At 35.7% G+C, this 22,885-nt stretch overlaps 1 protein-coding gene across 1 annotated transcript; it reads left to right on the top strand.

The window, feature by feature from the left end:
• Window positions 1-5,578: 5,578 nt before the first annotated feature.
• On the top strand, window positions 5,579-21,439 carry LOC308630938 (small ubiquitin-related modifier 2-like; the record flags this gene model as incomplete). The annotated part of the gene is made up of 2 exons (XM_081261747.1): window positions 5,579-5,690; window positions 20,571-21,439. 2 exons carry the CDS (start codon window positions 5,579-5,581, stop codon window positions 20,876-20,878), a joined length of 420 nt encoding a protein of 139 aa, XP_081117873.1. The 3' UTR covers window positions 20,879-21,439.
• Between the last annotated feature and the right edge of the window lie 1,446 nt (window positions 21,440-22,885).

Raw genomic sequence — 22,885 nt, 5'->3', positions numbered from 1 at the left:
CATCCTTGACTCATTCAATTTCAGCAAATGGCCAATGGATGCGTTTTGAAGAAGACAGCACTTCCTCAAAATCTCTTCATTTTTAAAGTGTTATACTACCCAGCAAGTTGCCATTGTGTAAGACTTAAAAGTTATAAATGAAAAGTTTATTTTCCTGAGGTCAATGAATGTTATTGTTACTGGAATGGAATTCTGTATATTCAACACTGTGAGCATAACATATGTGTTCTTATGCAAAGGTGAGACTACCTGTTGATGAATATTTTAATTTATTACTTTCAATAAAAAGAAAGCCTAAAAGGCATTTATATTAGTAGGCGGAAAGTAAGAGTGAAGAAGAAAAGTAAGGTGGATTGGGGTAGATAAGGTTGGTGAACAAACAAAATAATTTATTTCTAAAAAATAACAGGATACACATCATCATGAATACGAGTCCACTGTGATATGTAAAGTGCTAAGATTAACATTGGTAGTAAGCTGAGAGCACAATGTCTACAAGGTGTGTGTGTGTGTATGTGTGTGTGTGTGGGGGGTCATGGTTAGTATCATGTGAATACAATACTGAACCCAAAGAAGTGCCTTTCTACAAGATGCCATAGAGGGACAGTTTACCCTGGTGGTAAGCAGAACCTGAGTTCCTTCCTGGCCTGCCTTGCCAATCATAAGGCTCAAGTGGAGACAGAAACTAATTGTTCAGATGGGCAGATACAAACCCTGAAAACTGATTAAGAGTTCATGTGCTGCTGGCAGGCAACATTTTTTAAACTCTTACAGAAACCCTCATATTCCACGTTTCTCCTCGGGAAATGTTTCTGTGGAGGGAAAATGAATATGAACATAATTTTCAGCTGATTGCCCTGCTGACCCAGAATTGTGTGAATGGCTGTGGATAGACTTCATAACAATGCTGAGTTACGTAATCCTCAAGGAAGGTGCTGTATGTACTGTGTGTGTATGTGTGTGCATGCTTGTGTGTGTATATGTACACGTTTGCCATTTTGGGCACAATTGTTTCTGTTTCAAAAACCAATAAACTCCAAGTTTAGGGAAAAAAAAACATTCGTGTTGTCATTTCATTTCTTTGAGAAGAGCCAAGAAACTAAAAATATAGGTCATGTGGCCCACAAGTCCCGTGTGTTCTGTCCCCGCTTTCCTCTCCGTCCTCAACTCCAACCATCTCCCCTGGCTCTTTAGGATCTAGTCATGCTGGACTCCTTCAGGTTTTCTAATGCTTCAAGCTCCTTTGCGTCTCCAGACCCTCACACATGCTGTTCCTTTGTGGGAGATGCTCTTCCCTCACCTTTTGTGCCCATCTAACAGTCTTCAGAAATGTTACACTTTCTCAGAGAAGCTTTACTGCCCTGCTTTCTCTGTTGAAATCTGATTCCCCACTCTTCTACTACCATATTTGTTTGTGCCTCCTACTTTTCTGTCAAATCATTCATAGTAATTTGTCATCTATGCAGATTAAGAATACATATCTTAACAGATGGCAACATGATTTATCTTGGGATACCAAAATGCATTGAGTGAGTATAATGTATAGATAAACCTTTTGGAGTAAAAGAGTAGCTTTTATAATGTGGATGTCTTCAGGGACCAAAGAGACAAAAAAAGATGGCCAGGCTCTCAAAGAAGAAAAGGAATCTGCTTCCTGGAATTTGTCTTTGTTCTGGTTGATTCACCCTGATTACTGCTTGACTCCTTCGGAGCAATGGTGGGAAGGAGCAGTACAGAAAATACATTGAGGAAAGAGGAATCAGTGAGATAATGGACATTTGAATACTGAAGAGAGAGGAAAGTCTGGCAAGAGAGGGAAGTGGTTGAATGGACTTTTGAAACTATGAATATCCAAGTACTTTCTTCACATTTATTCACTCTGTGACCTTACTGTGGGCAGGCCTTATTACCATCAAATCTTCATTAATCACATTTGCAAAGACTTCACATGAATGAGTGTCCTGTGGAAACAGGAAGACATCCGTTCACATCTTCTTCCTTTGAGGGGCAGAACAGTAGTGCTTCATCTCAGAATGAGAAGCCTAAAGGCAGAGGGGACCATGGGAAGGGAAGCCCTGGGATGTGCTGAGAAGGACTTCTAGCCATCCCAGGACATGGATGGAAGATTCCAGATAATCTTTTCTACCTCTCTGTGGGCAGGAGAGCCACAATTGGCTCTGGACTACTCTAACTGCACATTTATTTGAATGGGTAGTATTTCTTTCCCTCGTTAGATTTGGAATTTGTCAAGGACTGAGATCTATTTTGATCTTCCTCACCCTCCCAGCAATATCTGCACACACAATAAGTAATTGTGGCACTCAATGAATTCTTGTTGGTTAAATGAATAAATAAATGAATGAGAAACAAAAGAGAAGCTGGCATAGTTGATATGGTAACCAAGCATCCTTATTTTGTTTAAATTTCTGAAATGCAATGCAGTTTCCCATGAGGTATCTTATTCAGAGAAAAGAAAAAGAAAAGATGATGGTTGATTCCATGTTACAGATATTATGGTGAATCCACTGGGATGGGAGGATTTTGATTTCCTTTTTGGAATTAGAATTCTAATGCTTTGCTTTTGTACATTTCTGCACATTTATTTCTACTCCGCCTTATTTTCTGTTAGGATGTAGTATATACGAGTTTCTTGGGCCCTTTTTACATGTAAGTAAAGAACACACATGAAAAACTATCTTTGAGCTCACATCCCTTTGGGCTTCTCTGTAATAGAGAAAGTGTTTTGAGACTTCCCAGTTCTCAGAGTATTGCCTCCACTCTAGATAACACATACAGAATCTCCTTTTTTTTAATGTGCATTATTTGAATTACCTCTGAGGAATGTGGCAATTTTCACTTCATCTATAAAACCCAATTTTCATAATGTTAAAATATTGTATATAAAATCAGAAGAATGGGAAAATGATACACATAACTACCTTCTCCAAATATGCTTTCTGCCTGGCTGATCCACTCCTGGACAAATGGCAAATGCTAACCTGTGTGAAGATGATGGAGAGGGAGTGGGCTCGCAGTCTCTTACCCCACCTTACCCTAGTAGTCAGCTTGCTTCATTAACCAAAGCTTCTCAACACAAGGCAGTGGCACAAAAGAATATTTCATTTGGCATCATTTATTACAAGATTAATCCTATCTTTCCTTACTTATAAATCCAGACTGGTTTTCTATAATCTGAAAAATGAAATGCAGAGTCCTTAACTGATTCTCAGAGTATTTCATAATCTGTTCTCAACTCTTCCATCTCTCTTTCCTATGTAGTCTCTGCTCTGATTACATGAATTTCCTATTCCTATTTACATTAGATCCTTTCCAAGTTCCATGTGACTTTTCTCAAACTATTTTCCTCCTGGAAGATTTCTTCTCCCTCTGCTCTCAGCTTATATTTAGAATCTTCTCTTCGCCACCTTTCTGATATGTCATTTCTTTAAGGAAAATTTCTCAGAGAGCCTCATGTGAAATGAACCATTCTATTTTCTGCAATTTTGTGTATACCTCTACAGAATCATCTCCATAAATTGTTGTACATATCTCTCTTTTCCCATTATACTCTAAGTTCCATAAGGGTAGTGACTCAGAATTTTCTCATCATTGTATCTCAAATATCCAGTACAATATCAATACATTCTTGTTGCTCAGTAAATCTTTAAAGGAAGAAACAGGTCTATTTCAATTTAGAAATATTTTTATAATTTTTTTCCTTAACTTTTTTTTTCACAGTCATGTTTGCTTTAGTTTTAGAGACTATTAAACTTTAAAGCTAATTGCTGGGGGAAATGTGCAGATAACTGACATTTTAAATTAAAATGTGCATCCATTAAAAATGCCAAGCATTGGACATACTATCATTTTATTAACAGTATTGCCTATGATTGTGTTTACCCAAAGATATTGAAACTGAAGATGGTATTTAAATCAAATACTTTCATCAAAATAGAGCTATGCTTAATCAGTTCTGTTATACAAGTAGAAAAAGCAAAGTAAGGCATCGTTATAGTTAAAATAATAGCAGCTACCATTTACTGGTGTTACATCATTGTGAAACATTGGGGTAAATGCACCACCCTTATTTTATTCTTTTTAAATTCTACAGCCAATTTCCAACTCATATAGACCCTTTAATTGACTAGAACACTGATGTTTAAGAAAATGTAATTATCTTGCCTAAAATCATTTAGCCAAAAAATAAATTTGACTCAACACACCATATCCAGATGTAGACCACACCCAAAAACATTTGAATATGTTAATATAGATACACAAAATGCACTAATAACTTAGTGGTAAGTTGTATTTTTGTCTGTGTTCACTTGGAGAGAAAACCACTGACCCTTTTCACCCTGATTACTGCTCCCTTAACTTCTGCAGTTATCTCTAGTACATATTTTTGAAATGAACAAGAAGACCTGGGGAGGGAAATAAAAGTTTCCTTGTCCTCTTTTACAAGTGTACTCCTCCCTTTGTGAGGGCTTTGTTCTTATGACTTAATCACTTCCCAGATGCCCGCCTCTCTACATCACAATGGGGATTCGGTTTCAACATGTGAATTTTGAGGACATACATTCAGACCATAGCAGATGTTATAGTAAGTAATTTTTTTCTTAACTCCCTTTTCAGATTATTCATTGTTTAATGTAAAGAAATGCAACTAATTTTTGCATGTTGACTCTATGTCCAGCTACTCTAGTAAATTCATTTATTAGTTCTAGTTGAGTTTTTTTTTTTTAATTTTGCAGAAGTATATCATCTTTAAGAAGAGATCATTTTACTTCATTTCTAATTTTCATCACTTTTATTTATTTTTCTTGCCTGATTGCTGTGGCTAGAACTTCCAATACTGTGTTAAATAGAAGTGGTGAAAGTTTCTTTGGTTAACTTTCGTCCACACTTTCACTATTGTTATAAAGGTCTCCTCTGTTCATATTTATCAGCCACTGATGGACTTAATTAGACTTAATATCTAACATGTATATAATAAAGTATATCATTTCACCTTTTCTCAAATCTTTATACACATAAAATCATTTGGACTTCAAATTAACATTGTCAAGCATATATTTCCCCTAGATGGGGAAAATGGGCTCAAAGGAATTAGATAACTGACTTAAAGCAACAAATCTAGTAGTAAGCTATATTTTTTACCTGCCTTCCATTCTTGTCTAACCTCTCTTCTCTGATTTCTGTGGTTCCATTGTTTCTATTCCAGATTTTCTCCATGATACTGTCAATTATGCTGAACTCTTCCCATCCCAGGAATAAGGATAGGCATCTGACCCAGGGTGATCAGAGTTCCTTATTTCTCTTAACCACTCTTATTAGTTTAAATATTTCAGAACAATTTAGCCCATCATCCCTGAATTAATATTTAAATTTTAGAAGAGATAAATTTCAGGTATTGCTAAACTGGGTTGGGGATGAGTCTAGGCTTTCCATTTGACATCTTCTCCATAACATAAAAAGAATTTCCATACTGAATGAAGTCAAGGAAAATTAAGCAGAACTAACTAGAAGAATGATAGGCTAAGTTCTGCTGATTATTTTTTAACCATAGAATTCAGCCATGCCTAAAGGACTGCTCTGGCAAATATGGAGGACAGACAGTGGGGTCCTGCAGAAGAAAGAACCAGCTAGGGAAACCAGTGCAGCAGAACAAGTTGGTAGTTGTGAAAATGGTAAGAAGTGGTCAGATCCTGGGTATATTTTGAAGGTAAAGCTGATGGGACTGTGGCAAATTAGTGATGAGTATATAAGAAAAAGGTAGTCAAGAATGAATATAAGCAACTGGATAAATGGAATTATCATTTATTGGAGAAAGGAGACAATTTTTAGAAAAGAAGTCAAGGGCTGAGTTTAAAGGGCATTAATTTGAGTGATCTTAGATCTTTATGTCTGGAGTTTTGGGAAAAGTCTCTACTAGGGAAAAAATACGGAAGAAATTGGCATAGAGATAGAAATCAAAGCCACGAGTCTGGATGAAATTATTCAGGGAGATGAATGTGGCTAAAGCAGACCAAAAAAAAAAAAAAAAAATCTAAAGAGAATGCCCAGGAGAAATATTTTTAAGACTGAAAGGAATATCCAGAAATAATGTATAACACATAAACCAAGAAAAGAAATTGTTCCTAAAAGGCTGGGAGTGGCTGACCTTGTCTAAGCAGCTGCTTGCTGGATTAAAATAAAGACGGAAAACTGACCATTGGTTTGACATATTCACGAGTGACCTTGACAAGAGAGGTTTCTGTGCAATGACAGGAAGAAAGGCTCAAGAATATATTCAGTAAAAATATAGGAGGACGGAAAATGGAAATGAAGTGTATAGCTAACTTCTTCAAGGAAGTAGCAGAAAGAGAAAAAGAAAGGTAGGTGGCAGTTGGAGGTGTTACCAGATATTTTTGACAAGGGTTCTTACCTTTTCTAGTGGGGACAGAAAGGGGTCAGGTTTTCCAATCATGGTGCCTCTACTTCTGATGGTCTCTGAAATAGGAATGTCCCCGGCTCCCTGGGTCTTGTCTTCCTTCTTGACTGACATAATTTGTGGTTTTGTCTCTTTATTGGTTTAGAGTCTAATGGCGCTTCCTGACTATTTCTTGCTGTTGGAAGTTTGTAACATCTTCCCTTTTCCCGTGGGTACAGTGGCTCTCCCTAGCTCAGCAGTCACCTAGTTCTGTCAGAGTGCATACTGTGGTAGATGACTGCTCTTGAGTCAGTGACCATGCCACACTCAGCTAGTGGCTACACTGAAACCTCCTTTACTATACCATGTTGTGTAGTTTAATTTATTGAAATGTGATGTGTCCCAGAGTGGTCTGTGGCAGCTCATCTTCCACATTAGGCTCATTTAACAGTTATTCAACATACACAGATACACATACTTCCTGGTCAAAGCCCCAAGAGTAGAAAATTAACACTGTGTTCACTTCTCTCTCCTCTTACCTTCTCTCTCTCCCTTCTCCTGTCTTTCAATTCTCCGGATAGAAAGTGGGTAAGTTTCTCTACTTGTTACCTCCTTTCTGCAAACAAATAGCAAATTCTAAAATGGAAAGTGCATTTTCTTTATGTTTGAAGATAACTCTGTGGTCTTAAAATTATTGTCTAGTTTTCCAGGCAAGATCTTTAATTTACTAACAGGATAGAGAGAGGAAAGTCAAAAAAACTTCACAAATCCATTCTTAAAATAATGCCCTGGCCTTTAGTTACTGTCTTTTATGGTTTAGATGTGGGATATCCTCCAAAAGCTCATGTGTGAGACAAGGCAAGAAGATTTAGGGGAGAAAAGACGGATCCGGTGGTGAGAGCCTTATCCCAATCAGTGAATTAATCCACTGATGGGATTAACTGAATGTAACTGAAGACAGGTGGAATGTGGCTGGAGGAGGTGGGGCATTGGGGGGCGTGGCTTTGGGGTATATATTTGTATCTGGGTCTGGGAGGCCTCTCTCTGCTTCTGAACATCATGTGAGCTGCTTCCCTCTGCCACACTTTTTCACCATGATGTTCTGCCTCACCTCGAGCCCCCAAGCCATGGAGTTGGCCTTCTATGGACTCGGACCTCTGAAACCGTAAGCCCCTAAATAAACTCTTCCTCCTTTAAAATTGTTCTCGTCAGGTCTTTTAGTCACAGCAATGAAAAAGCTGACTAAAAATGCTGTCCTACCATATGCAACTACCTTGTTGGCATAAACTAAATATTGCCTTGGTCTTTTCTGGTACATTCTTTCTGGAACTTTTTCAACCCTCTAACTTATTCCTCCATCACTCCCCCCCCCCCCAACCTCCCCAACAATAAATACCTTGGATGACAGTGCAAAGGCAAAGTAATCAAAAAGGCAAATGAGAAGTATCAGAGGAAAGAGAAGCTGTGGCAGGTGCGCCTAGGCACCCAGAGGAGCAGTCATAATTCTCCACCATACCTCAGCTGTGCAGCCTCAGAAACGGCTCAGCAACACCAAGGGGGATTTATCTCCCATGGGTGAACTCATTAAATTTTCCGAACGCTGATGGATAAAATCTGAGTGCCAGGTTATCGATGTACAATGAAAACTTGAACTGAACACTCCTATCACCAATGAATTTTCTCTCCCGGGGATCACACTACCTAGGAAATCAAGCTTTAATCAGAAGGTTTCTTGCTAAGCAGAGACTCAGGGCAAGTTGAGTTAATTATATGATTCCAATATTTAATGTCATCAAGTTTCACCTCCCTCATAGGATGTTCCTGCAAAAGGCCAATCCTGTATCATCCTCAGGAAAACTTTTTCCTTAACACTGCTGCACAGGCCTTGAGCTCTGCCATCCTTTGTCTCTCTGAAGCTCTTTTTAAATGCTCTTCTGGCCAAACCAACCTCCCTTTGACAAACCCTTATTTCATTAGACATGATAATATAGCATTTTCTATCAAGATATAGTTTTTCAGATGTAGTGATTTTGTGTCTTCATTATTTATTGATTGTAAAGCTTAACCCAAAGCAATGTTTCCAAACATCCTCTTCCTAAGAACCACTTAAAGCCCTTTATTTAAAAACATACATCTTCTGATTTAGTGGGTCAATGAGTAGGGAATAATTTTTGTCTGCAAAAATTATTGTGATTTTTGTTTTCAAAAGAATTGAAGAACTCTCGTTAGAGAATAATTTAAGGCACCTTATTTCTGTGCTTTTGATTGAGTTCCTCATTATGACCAACACATACCCACAACAAATACATATACTCATTATATATCTGCACATATATAAGCACTCATGAAATTGATTAAGTCCTATCTAAAAGGCAATTTGAAATGGGGATTTAGAGAATTGAGAATTGCTTCTGAAACTTAAGTGCACACACATGAGTCACCCAGGAATCTTGCTAAAATGCACATATTGAGTAGGTCTGAGAGGAGCCCAGGAGTCTTTCTGACTAACTCAGTGATGTGGCCACAGCTGCACCTCCTCAGACACGCTTGGAGTTGCAGGGTTACAGATTGGCCTTTGTCCGAACTTCCTTAGTTCAACTCTTAGTTTTGAAGTTCCCAACCCCGGCTTGAGGTTCACTCCCCATTACCCTGGCTAGTTGACCTTGTACATTTTACTTAACTTGTCTATAACTTGGTTTCCCTATTTTTAAAATGGAGATAATACTAATATCTTCCTCCTGCGGTTTTTATAAGGATTGCATGGATGTTGAAAGTGCTTAGAAGAGGCTCTATGGTCAATTTGGCATAAATGATAGCTCTCATTGACATTTTGGTGTCATATTTTGGTTTCAGCTAACAAAGCCAGAATGAATATCATTGTGTGTCCTCCAAAAGAAAAATCCTAAAAGAAAATTTTCTATGGATCAAGATGACTATTTTTTACTTAACATAACAGTCATATGATGAGTTTTCTGCATTTTGTCAATTTTAAGAATCCCCTTAAGTGAATTTCATTAAGTTCATTCTCTTTAAGTTTTCTGCTTTAACAGAAGAGTCACAATCCAAGGTCTCTGGTTGACAAAATTGTTTCCATCTTCTTAATTCCAATTTTTAAAAAAACTATCATGTCACTTTATATCTTCAGATTAAATTATCATGAGTAAAAAAAAAAACAAATTAGTCTTGTTTCCAAAATGATATTTTCCATAATTTAAGTTGATAAACTCAGCCTAATATGGGACATTTGGGAATTCAATAAGTTCTATTGACTAAATAAATGGATGGATGGATGGATGAATAAATTAATAAAGAATAAGAGTAATGATTTCTAAAAGTCATATTTTCCCTTTCAATATAATCTAAGATTGAGCCTCACAATATAACATTTTAAAAGGAAAAGAAAATCATTTCAGGCACACCTTTTTTTATTATGGTACATTCTATCTCAGAATTTGGGTTGCAAGTTGAAATTACTTGGAGATATTGAGCTGATTCCATAGTTCCACCCTTTCTTGGAAAATCCAAATTAATTAAAGTATGCTATGGCCACGGGGGATCCCCAGATATTTTTAATTCATGGCCAAGGTTGAGATCCAGTTTTATCTCCTATGGATAATTGATATCTCCCTGAAAAAGTAAGCTCAAAAACAGCCATACAACTCTTTAGAGTTTTATTGAGTTTATATGAAACTTTGGTTCTATAGACAGAATTATAAATTGTACTGACTCAATATAGATCCCAGGTATTAGTGCCTTTTGAAAACCTGTATTGTAATCATACCATTAAGTTAGAATTTGAAAGAAGAGACTTTTGAGAGATCAAATAATGCTTTTCAATGATGTGAAAATCAAATTATGCTCCAGCCTTTATATTTTTAAACTTATATTTAAAAACTAATGCAAGAGGAAGAAACAGCTGGGCCTATTCGGGGTCATTATTTTCAGGAAAAAAGCTCTTCCCTGCAACTATTCTATATAAAACTATCATGATGAACATTCTTTTGCTTTTGTAGCCAGGTGGTTCTACAATACTTATAGGTATCCAAACAGCTTCTAAAGCATTTGTCCCATCTGCTATTGTAGTTGTTTCTCTATTCTTTCTTGTTGTCTTAAAATATAGCACAGAATATGAATCATGTTGAGCTGTTCTTAAAGAGAAGGTCTTGTCTCAGCATAGGATGTGAATCATTTAAATCCTACCTAACCGTCCAATTAAGTCATTAAGGCATCAGGCTATGTATCAGTAAGAGCTACCATGGAGAAATGAATTTTCTTAGTAAACTGATTGCTTTAAGAAATATGGCAACACAGAAGTAGACTTCTATTTCTGTACACTTCAGCAATGGAAAATAAATTGTCTCCTTGCAATATTTCAGCCACTTATAGTTTGGTTTTTCAATTCTTAAAATTTAAACATCTTTTAATTAAAGCAAGAAGTGCAACAATATAGTGTATATTCTTAATATATATATTAAAACTTCATTAAAGCTATATCACATAAATTAGATTGGTTAAGATTTAAGGTGGGATGGGTACGGTGGTACGCACCTATAAATCCAGCAGCTCAGGAAGCTGAGGCAGGAGGAAGGCAAGTTCAAAGCCAGCCTTAGCAACTTATTGAGGCCCTAAGTAACTCAGTGAGACCCTGTCTCTAAATAAAATATAAAAAGGGCTGGAGATGTGGCCTGGTACCTGGAAAAAAAAACTATAAAAATTGTGCTAAGTAAAAAGCTAAAAACATTAAAGCAGCAGGTATTTATAAAATGCTTTCTCTTGTTCTCATTATGCTCTATTTCATTAATGTTAAAGTAAATTTCAACTTACTATTTTTACAGTCTTCCTTAAAACTTAAAAGATAAAATTACAGTGACTTTTGATACCATTCCCAATTTAGGGACCCCTTCTCAACTCCCTAAAGATTACCACCATAATGAGTCTAGTATATTTCACTTAGGATTTTTTTTTTTAGAGTTTTAAATTAGCTTACACATGTCTATTCACGTGTACATGCCAACAGAAAATAGAGAAGCAAAAGTGACTCTAAATTTAGGCTCTGCAAGACTCACCTTTACTATAAAAACAAAATGACAGATTGGAAAAAAAAAAAACTGGACTCAGAAACACAGAAGCAGGTCCATGGGCCAGAAACAGGGCTGAACTATCAGCCACAGGTTTCTGAGACCCTGGTTCCAAGAGCAGGTGATGGTGGATGAGGGTTCAGACCCCAGAGTGCAAAGGGGACTAAATTTATCCCAAATAAGATGAGGGGTAATTGAACGCTCAGTTACTTAAGCACCCTCAGTGAATCTTCTCTTCTTTAAATAAAAACAGTGACTTACCTTGGCATATGTAAAAGCAGATCCAGAGAGTAAACATATAACAATTTGCAAATATCTCTCATGAAATAGGAGATTGGGAGGTGGGTGGGTGTCAGGGGAGAGTCACGTTCCTTCATCACACTCCTTAGTGTGTTTCTTTTCCTCTGTCTGCTACACCTTTCCTGTGGTCTCTCAAGTATGGTGAAGTGAGATCTGTCTGCCTGGGTGCAGACAAAATTGGGGTACAATGTAGACGACTTTTAAGCAATAATAGAACCAACTGTAGGACAAAATATTTTTGTTTTTTTCAAGTATCAACAATTCTAAACAAGGTCAATGACCAAATATACCAACCAGGAAAAAAAAATTGTTCATGGGTATGGGTTCTAAACAACTGATGTGGTTACTACTGAGTTTTAATAATGTATTATTAAAATATTATATAATATTTTATTATATAATATTTATATAATATTAATATTATTATATCAATATTATATTATATTAATATTATTATATCAAGGCAGATCAGGGACCCTGAAATACAGGAGACCAGGCTTCAGTTAGGTCTACTGCCAAATAAACATTTGACCCTATACAACTTGCTGCACACTAAAGTTGATGTGCTGAGAGCTTTAGTTTCACTAGAGCGGAGCATTCCAATTCCACAGGTAGCCACCAGGGTCATCTCACCCCTACTCCTTTCCTTTCCCAAGAATTTCTTCTTTTCTTGCCCTTTCTTCACTTTCTGAAAGTGACTGTGGGCAATATGCAATTACCCAATTCTTTTCTTATAAGACTGGATAGCAATCAAGCCCACACCAGACCAAACTCATGACACAACACATTATTCCCTCCCCACTTATGGTTTTTGCCTTTAGAACATTTGGAATCTGTAAGACCCCAGAGCACATTTCAGCCAGCCTGAAATTTCTCTCCCAAGTTGCAACTGTAGCCCAAATAAGCTCTCTTTTTTTAACTTGTGCCTCGATTTCTCTCAAGTGTCTGCAAGTATCTAGAACTTTCAGAAAATTATTACCTTTTGATAACCAGTGTGTTTTACATGATGGTAAATTTGAAGAACACCCCATTACACACTTAACCTGGGACACCAGTGGTCTCTCATCTTGGAAAATGGCAATATCTGATGTCACTGGGCTCCATCTTTGTGTGGCAATAATACACTAGAGCTGGCCTACAGGTGTTGGTGTCCGTGGGGCACATCCCCACCACCCACACATGGACACAGACAGATCTGTCCCTTTCTGGGTTCATGACATCCTGTATCTGCCTTCAGATACATTTGAAATTATGGTCCTACCACACTGTCATGCCAAGGGTTCCTCCTGCCAATCTTTTCAGCTTTTAACAAAATAATACTTCATATAAACCTTCAGTTGTTCATTCCTTTAACAAATGTTTTAGCACCTTTTCTTGAACCAATACCTCTTTACCTGTCAGCTTCAGGAACTGCGAGATTTGACAGTGGGATGAGCAGGGGGTTATCTAGCATATTTGACTTTGACAGTAGATGTATTTTTGTGCAGAAATTATAGAACAGAAAGTTATTATGGCATACCCCCAGTTTTGGTGGATCAATGACATAGGTGTAGTTCGGTCATGTGCACATTGGAAAATTATGATGTTGAAAATTTTGACTACACAGAGTTTCCTAATTTTTATCTTTTGCTTTCTTGAATTCTAAATACCCTAATGGGCGGAAGAAAGCTGCTGGCTTGATTAAGGAACCTTAACTCATTTTCATCTTTGAGATGGTTGCTTTAGGTGTAGGGAGAAAATGCATCCATCCAGGTTTATCAAGCAAGACTGGTCTGATTTACATGTGTGGACCCAGCTTAGTTATTAACAATGCTTCTTTAGATTCTTAAAACTGCACAAAAATTATATGGTCAATCATTATTAGGAGGACTATGGAAAGTATCCTAAAATATTAAATTATATGGAACACTTTTTAAATTATAAGGTTACATTGTTTATTTAGGGGTCAATAAAATATCAAATATAAAATATTAATAATAACAAATATCCTTCATGAAATACTTTCTAATTTTGAACTAACAAAATACTTTCAGGCCAGGCCCAGTGGCACAAACCTGTAATCCCAGCGGCTCAGGAGCCTGGGGAGGAGGATCAACAGTTCAAAGCCAGCCTCAGCAAACTCAAGGCACTAAGCAGCTCAGTGACACCCTGTCTCTAAATAAAATACAAAATAGGGCTGTGGGTGTGGCTCAGTGGTTGAGTGCCCCTAAATTCAATCTCTGGTACAAAGAAAAAAGAAAAAAAAATACTTTCAGAAGTTTTGTAATTACTGACATCTGGTTACATTATTGTCCATTCCTTTGGATATGGCTTGAAGTTGATAAAAACTCACTGCCAGGAAAAAGTTATTAATTCCAGAATATATGGATAAAGAAAGAAACAGAATTTCCTTCCATGGAGTGTTTTAAACATTGCATGAACTTCATCATTTGAGGTTATTGATGAGCTTTAATTTTATACTGAAGGATACATAACAGAGATGGAATGATTCGTAGCTATTTGGTAATGGCAATGTTCATAGTCTAAATATGAGAACTTGTAGGGGGTTTTACTGAGAACTTGTGGGAACTATACACAGGAAGTCCAGGAGCTCAGGCGAGAGATTCACTTAGCTCTTTGCTTACTTTCTTTAAGTGACTTAAAGAAATCAGATTACAGCCTCAGCTGCCAGATTGGAAAGAGAGGTCCTTAAAGATCTGCTTCCACCACCAAGATCCAAACCCATCCAGTAATGCAAGGTCACAATCAGGGTTCAACCTCGATAGTCCCAGCACCTCCTAATGGTCTGCACAAATCCATCTTTGAACCACAGTTTAACTCAAAACAAGCTTCTTTTGCTTGTTAAGAACAGCTCGTAGCTCATTATGTTTCCACGTAGACAATAAAACAGAGGTCAAATGGCATTCTTCAAGAACAGTTTCCTTCTTTTTCTTAGAAAGGAAAGGCTATGCAGAAGATACTTTTCTTCTGGGATTGATATTATGTGTTTTAAGTCCTTCAAAGGATGTAACACTCACTAAGACTGGCAAATGAAAATGAAAAAAAAAAGAAAACATAGCACAAATAATTTCTGAGTTGTCAGATTCAGGGTATAAATACACTGACCAAACACCGAATGCTATTTTCCTGACCATAAGAATGACCATGACAATATGGAAAGTGACAACAGTGAACTAGAACAAAGAAACTAGAAACAATGAAGGTCACTCTTCAGGTTTTCATAATTGTGTTCATTTCGCACAGTCTAGTTTTTAATTCACATCTCACTTTCGTCCCCAAAGGAGATACTAATTCTTATTCCCATCACCTACATAATACTGTTGTCATGGCATTAGGAAAATGTCAGTCTCTTTTCCAACACTATGTCTCTTTGGTGAATGAGTCCTCTAGTTCAGAAAGGTTTCCTTCAAAAAGTGATTTTCTTGGCCAGGTGCTGGGGTACACACCTGTAATCCCATTGACTCAAGAGGCTGAGGCAGGAGGATTACAAGTTCAAGGCCAGGCTCAGTAATTTAGTGAAGCCTTAAACAACTTAGTGAGAACCTGTCTCAAAATAAAAAAATAAATAAAAGGGCTGTGAATGTGGCTTGGTGGTTAAGCACCCCTGGGTTCAGTCCAAAAAATAAAAATAAATTAAAATAAAAAAGCTTTATATTCTTTTCTTTTTTGTAAGCTACAAAACCTACCTAGTATAATTATTTTAATTTTTAAATATTTACCTAATGTAAATAAGATGTTTTCCAAAAGAGTTCATCCTGGATAATTTTTACTCAATTATTTTAATTCTTAAACTTTCAATTATTTAATGCATTTTAGAATCTAATTTATTTTTATCAGTTTTCTTGCATCTGAAATGTTTCAGAATTAGAAGGAAAATAAAACTTGGTCAAGTATCTCAGAAATCATCATCTGATTATAAAAAGGAGATAATGAAAAAAAATCTGCACCTAATTATATGGATGCAGGGGAGATTGATAATTCTTTTTTTTAAAAAATGAACAAAGAATTGCTTATGACACTATCTATGCTTCAGGGTTGGAAAAATAAAGGGTCTCTTAGAAACAGCAAAGCATTAACACAATCTGGCATGATTTTTCCAAGAATCATAGCCAAAGTCTGACATTTATACTGAGATGTGAAGGAGAAGTTAGATTAAAAAGTTATGGAAAATAATTCCAAGTAAAGTTAGAAAGGAGCATGGCTATGGCTAATTATAATTTGCTTCTTGCCACAAAGCATACATTTTAATTTACTTTTATAAAGCATTAATGACAATATCTACATATTATTTTCTTATTAAATCAAGGAATCTATGTCTCCAGTTTTCATTTTTCTTCCATTTATTTTTATTTAAACCAGAGGAGAGCATAACTGAGAAATTGGTATATTTGGAAACATACCTACAGTGGTCCACAGTAAAAACCTCTGAATAACCTTAATTATCAGGCTAATGGCCAAGTTTCTATTTCTATCTGGTCATTTAACTATTTGCATATAAAAACAATGGTAACTAAATTGATGGTGATTAGCATGACAATGAAGATTATTCAGAGGTTTTATTATGGTATTATAGGTATATTTATATTATATATTATATATTATATTATATATAATAATATATATTATATTATAGATATATTTATATTATATATATTAGATTATAGGTATATTTCAAGCTGAATTAATTTCCTCGTCTTGGACTTTTCTCCAGTTTGAATTAATAAAACGTTTCTTTCTAAACTTATTTGTTTATATTTAATTGGTTGTATATATTTATGTGGTCCCAAGTGATATTTTGATTTATGTTTACAATGTGGAAGGACTAATCAATCTAACTAGCATATCCATCACCTTGTATACTTATATTCTTGTGTGTTGGGAACATTTGAATTTTATTTTTAGCAATTTGGAATTTTGGAATATACATTGTTGTTAACTATCCTTATTATGCTATGAGAGCTCAAAAACTTATTACTCCTAAGTGAAATTTTTGTACTCTTTCTTAATGTCTCTCCATTCCTCCCTCTCGTCCATCCAGCTTCTGGTAACTACCATGCTGTTTACTTTTATGAGTTTGAGATTTTTAAGTTTCACACACAAGAAAGAATGCGTGATATTTCTCTTTATTGAGCCTGGTTTATTTCACTTAGAATAATGTCCTCCAGGTTCACCCATGTTGTCACAAATGGCAGGATTTTCTTCCTTTTTTAAGGCTAAATAATATTCCAGCCTAAATACAGTAGATATTTAGGTTGATTTCATATCTTGGCTATTGTGAATTATGCTGCAATAAACATGGGGAGTGAACATCTCTTTTCCACATACAGATTTCAAGTCCTTTAGGTATACACCAAGAAGTGGTCATGTGGAAATTCACTTTTAGTTTTTGAGAAATCATGATAGCTATGTGTTCCCCCACAACAGTGATCTCCCTTTTCCCTCATCTTTACTGACATTTACCTTTTGTCTTTTTTTGATAATAGCCATTCTAACAGATGTGAGGTGACATCTAATTGTGGTTTTAATTTGCATTTCTCTAATGATTAGTGATATTGAGCATCCATATACCTGTTGTCTTTTTGAATGTCTGTTTCTTTAATGTCTATTTGCCCATTTTTAAAAATTGGGTTGTTTTCTGGTTAGGAGTTGTTTGAGTTCCTTACATGAATTGAATACCAACCGCTTATCCAATGTATAGTTTGTAGATATTTTCTCCCTTTCTGTAGGTTGTCTCTCACTCTGTTAGTTTCTTTGCTGTATAGAAGCTTTTTAGTTTGATGTAACTGCACCTGTTTATTTTTACCTTTGTTGCCTGTGCTTTGGGGGTTAAAGCCAAAAGTCATGGCCCAGACCAATATTATGGAGCCCTTCTCCCATGTTTTTGTCTGGTAGTTTTAGAGTTTTGAGCCTTTAAAAATATAAAATGTTTAGGAATAAATTTATCCAAGGAAGTAAAAGATCTGAAAACTATAACACTGAAAGCTATAAAACTGATAAAAGAAATTAAAGATACAAATGAAAAAAAATTCTATATTCATAGACTAGAAGAATTAATACTGTTAAAAGTTCCATATGACCTAAAGCAATCTATAGATTCAATGCAATCCCTATTACAATTTCAATGTCATTTTTTACAGGAATAGAAAAAAATCCAAAAATGTATATGTAACCAAAAATACCCCATTTAACTAAGATAATCTTAACAACAAGGAACAAAGCTAAAGGCATCATACTGATTTCAAAATATATTTCAAATTCATAGTAATCAAAACAGTACTAGTATGAAAAAGACACATTGACCAATAGGACACAATTGAGATCCCAGAAATGAACTCTACATACATGGTGAATTCATTTTTGACAAGTGTGTCAAGAACACATATTGGGGAAAGCATGGTCTCTTTAATAAATGGTATTGGAAAAACAAGATAAACACATGAAGAATAAAATTGGATCTTCACTTCATATCATTTACAAAAATCAACTCAAAATGGACTAAAAGCTTTAAAAGGAAGGAAATGCTATTAACATTATATTAGAGTTCACAATAGTTTGACTTAAATTGATCAGGGTTAGTGATATTAGAGTTCAAGAAAGGTTCTCTGTGTAATATTATGTTAAGGTGAAACCTGAAGCATATCTGATATCCTGACGCATATCTTATAGCATATCAGCTATGTGGATATTTATCTTTTTCTGGATTCATTAGCATCACTGGGGAAGGTCTCAAAAAAACAGGCTTCTGCCAATCCCAAAAAGCTAAAGGCTAAATATTTTCCCTGATTAGTGGATACTTATATATGATGGGGTGCCATGGGGGCATAGGAAGAAGGGAGGAACTTTATATTGGGCAAAGGAGAGGGTGGGGAGGGGTTTTGCAGGTAGAAAAGATGGTGGAATGAGATGGACTTCATTACCCTAGGAACGTGTATGATTGCACGAATGGTGCGTCTCTACACCATGTACAACCAGAGAATTGAAATGTTGCACTCCATTTGTGTATGGTGAATTGAAATGCATTCTGCTGTCATGTACAACTAAGTAGAACAAATAAAAATAATAACAACAACATCATCAACAACAAAAAAACAGGCTTCGGAATTCTCCACTGGACCCTAAAGAAAAAGATGAAAGAGAAGACTGGAAGTTGAAAGCAGAACCTTTGATTTGTTCACTGTGGTGTGGCCAATATCCATTAGCATGTACACTAGGTGTTCAATAAATATTTGCTGACTTACTGACTGATAGATGAAATAATCAACCGCCAGGTTCTTAATGACTGCTGCTCTGCGAACTCAAATACTTCACAGGCTTAAACTGAATATCTTCAGCTCAATTAGGCTGCAATGAAATGATGACTGTTTTTGCCCTATTGTATCTTGGAGGGAAAGCCAGTTGTTCCCATGAAAAATAATGTTTGTTTGAAGATCTTTGAAATGGCTTGATAGGATGCATCCAGCTCCAGCAATTTGAATGTGATGCCAATCTTGGTTTTCATATTGGTCTCCATACACATTTTTTGAAAGCATATAAAAAGGGTCTGTGTCCTGTCACCAAGCAAATCTAAGTAGATTTGGATATAAATATTCATTAGATCCTCCCTCCACCTCCCCTTAAAAACACTCTATTGAAATGGAGATTTTGACTTTTAGGATAATGAAGAATATAAAAAGCCTTTATTCTTGAAAAATTAATAGATTAATAAAATGGCATTTCTGTATATTCATTAGGATGGATTGTTTTATTTTTTTAAAGCAAATTTCAATGTACTGGGCTTGTTCTAGTAAGAAAAGCACCTTATCTTTCAGGGAATAGAATAGTTCCTTAATCAGGTGTCATCAATTCTGTATTCTCTATTAATCCTCAATTAAATGCAGCCAAAATTGCTTTTGTTTTGGTGCTTCATGGAAACTTTGAAGCTATCCCTGTCTTTAGTGAAAATATTGGAGGCTTTAGACTGTGCTCTTTAGGTAGGAACTCACTAAACAAGCCACCGAAATCCCTTTTGCATCTTCCAGGGTTGTTTTCATTCTTGTCCAAAGAGAAACAATAAAGTCATTCATGATGTGGATTGAGTGTTCCCAAGTAATAGTTTACATTAAAGTTTATTGTTTAGAGGAGGGGAAGACCTATGTTCTTTTCAGTTAAAACTACAAAACTATGAAAAGAGAAACATGCCTTCAGAATATTTCAGATTAGGAACATTCATTCAGAAAAAGCTAAAATTTGGGGTTTTTGCTGGATTCTTTTTTTGTTTTCACTTTTTCCTGAATGGAGTTGTTCCACTCCTGGAAAATCTATGTGGCTCTTGAGTGAATCAAGCCAAATAAAGAGAGATGATTTACTGTTGCCCTCTGCCTCTCAAACTGTGCCTATAAGATTTAGCTTTGGTTGGAACAGAACAGGTGCTCTCGTGTTTTCAGTTGTGCATCTGCTGTGGAATATAATTACCACCCTGCAGTCTGTTCAATCTGATTGGTTTCCATTGTGCCTTTGTCTGTGCGCAGGGTCTGATTTCCTAATCATTTTACTAGTCAGTTGGTCTTTGCCACATTCCATTGAAAAAAGTGTGATTTCGTTTCTCAATTCATCACATCCTATTGTTTTTATTACTTGGAACATCACAAGAAGGTTTCCTTTCTTCTAAAAAGATTTAAAGGGAATTTCTAAACTGTATTTGAGAGAAATTGAAGAGGTTTAATTAGAATTAATTTAAAAATCTCTCTTAAAAACATATATATCGGCTCGTTCGGTGTGGACCTGGTACCTCTTTTGTGAAGCAGCAGCTGAGGAGACTCAGACGCTTGACGAAAAGCCCAGGGAAGGAGTCAAGACTGAGAACAACGATCATATTAACTTGAAGGTGGCGGGGCAGGATGGTTCTGTGGTGCAGTTTAAGATTAAGAGGCATACACCACTTAGTAAACTAATGAAAGCATATTGTGAACGACAGGGTTTGTCCATGAGGCAGATCAGATTCCGATTTGACGGGCAGCCAATTAATGAAACAGACATACCTGCACAGTTGGAAATGGAGGATGAAGATACAATTGATGTGTTCCAGCAGCAGACAGGAGGTGTCTACTAAAAAGGGAACCTGCTACTTTACTCCAGAACTCTGTTCTTACAGACCAAGAATACATTCTCAATTAGAAAACTGCAATTTGGTTCCACCACATCCTGACTACTACAGTATAGTTTTCTTTATTCTTTCATTTTCCCCTTCCCCATTCCTTTATTGTACATAAAGTAACTGGTGTATGTGCACAAGCATATTGCGTTTTTTTAAACTAAATGGCCAATGATATGTTTTGATTGACATCAAATGGAGATGGGATGGGGAAAAATACTGGTTCTGTGAAAATATCCCCTTTCTCCATTAGTGGCATGCTCATTCAGCTCTTATCTTTATATTCCAGTAAGTTATTTTGCTCTCACTGTTTTAACAAAAAAAAAAAAAAAACTGAACAACATAAAAATCCTTGCATACCTTGTTCGATTGGAGAATTTTAATGTTTTTCATTTATCATTGTAAAACCAAGGACAATTTTATAACTTTTTTGTACGTAGCTGTTACATGTAGGGCAATCTGTCTTTAAGTAGGGGTAAATTACTCTTAAAAAAGATTCCTAGATAGTTTTCCCTTCAAGTCAAGCGTCTTGTTTAAATAAACTTCTTGTTTAAAATGAAAAAAAAACCATATATATCATTTAATGGAAAACAAAAGTTTCATTAAACTAAAGTAACACTTCATTCCTACTATCTTTATTTTACTATGCTACAGTTTGTATATGAAATGTACCCAAAGGCTTGGTCCTCAGATGGTGGTGTTAACAGGTGGAAACTTTCAGATGTGGGGACCAGTGGCCCACCAATCATGGATTAAAACCTCTAAAACTGTCGGTCAAATAAAACTCTGCTCTCACTTTTTTTTTTTTAATTGAAGGCACAGAGATTTACTCAGGAAAGCAAGGGTTGTACATACAAGTGAGAATATGTTCCATCTCAAGACTGAGCAGCCAAAACATTTCTCTTTATAAATTGATGATCTCAGGTATCTGTTATAGTGACAGAAAGCTGACTAACATATACCAAAACAATGGTAAAATGTGCTACAAATTATTGGCAGACAGTTGTCTTTCCAAATGTCATATTTCTTTCTCTTCCCAAATGTCATATTTCTTCCTTTCTGGTACAGATGTCTTTCAATTAAAGAATCTCAATGTGTCACACCTAATTTTCTTAAGTTTCCTCATCCAGTTCAAAGATATGTGACTCACTCCTAGTAGGAGAGATCCAAGGGAAAGTCTAGTAGGAAAGTTCTGAGAAAAATTTTCCTTCCTATTAAAAAGATATTTAGTAGGACACTCTCCATCCTTTAGGGCAGATGATGTTACCTATATATCATACCTAAACTACAGCTACTTTTATATCCAAGAGGTAAAATAAACCTAAGATTCAAGAAAATATTCTGAGATTTGAGAGCTAAAATATAGAGACCTGACACCTTTGTGATATTACTAATCTATCAAACCAATCCTGAAACTACCTTAACTTTGTGCCTCTTATTTTGGGAGATAACATGTTATTTTTGTTAAGCCATTTACGTTGAGTATTCTATTACTTCTGGGAAAAGAATATAATAGAAAATTACCACATAACTGTTGGAAATGTGATTATTTTTATGCAAGGTAAAATAATATCTCCACTAAATAATATTTCCCAAAAATCCTAAATTACATTTATTGAAATGGTGTCTTTTGTACTTTCTTTTTTTATTTTGATGATTTTGTTATAATTAATTAATGACAGTAAAATGCATTTTGACACATCACACAAAAATGGAGTATAATTTCTCATTCATCTGGTTGTACATGATACAGAGTTACACAGCTCATGTAGTCATATATGCACATAGGATTATGATGTCCATCTCATTCTATTATCATTCCTACCCCTGTGCCCTGTCCCCTCTCTTTATTATCCTCTGTCTAGTCCAAAATACCTCTATTCTTCCTCTACCCCTGATTTTCAGGGATCATTTCTATAGTTCATTACTGCATTTTCTTAAAGTGAACTTCTGTAATTACGTTTT

This window comes from Spermophilus citellus, assembly GCF_964194105.1.
Source record: "Spermophilus citellus genome assembly, chromosome: 11".
In the NCBI taxonomy this organism is placed as follows: domain Eukaryota; kingdom Metazoa; phylum Chordata; class Mammalia; order Rodentia; family Sciuridae; genus Spermophilus; species Spermophilus citellus.
Note: the sequence above shows the minus strand (reverse complement) of the source record. Positions and strands in the feature narration are given on the sequence as shown.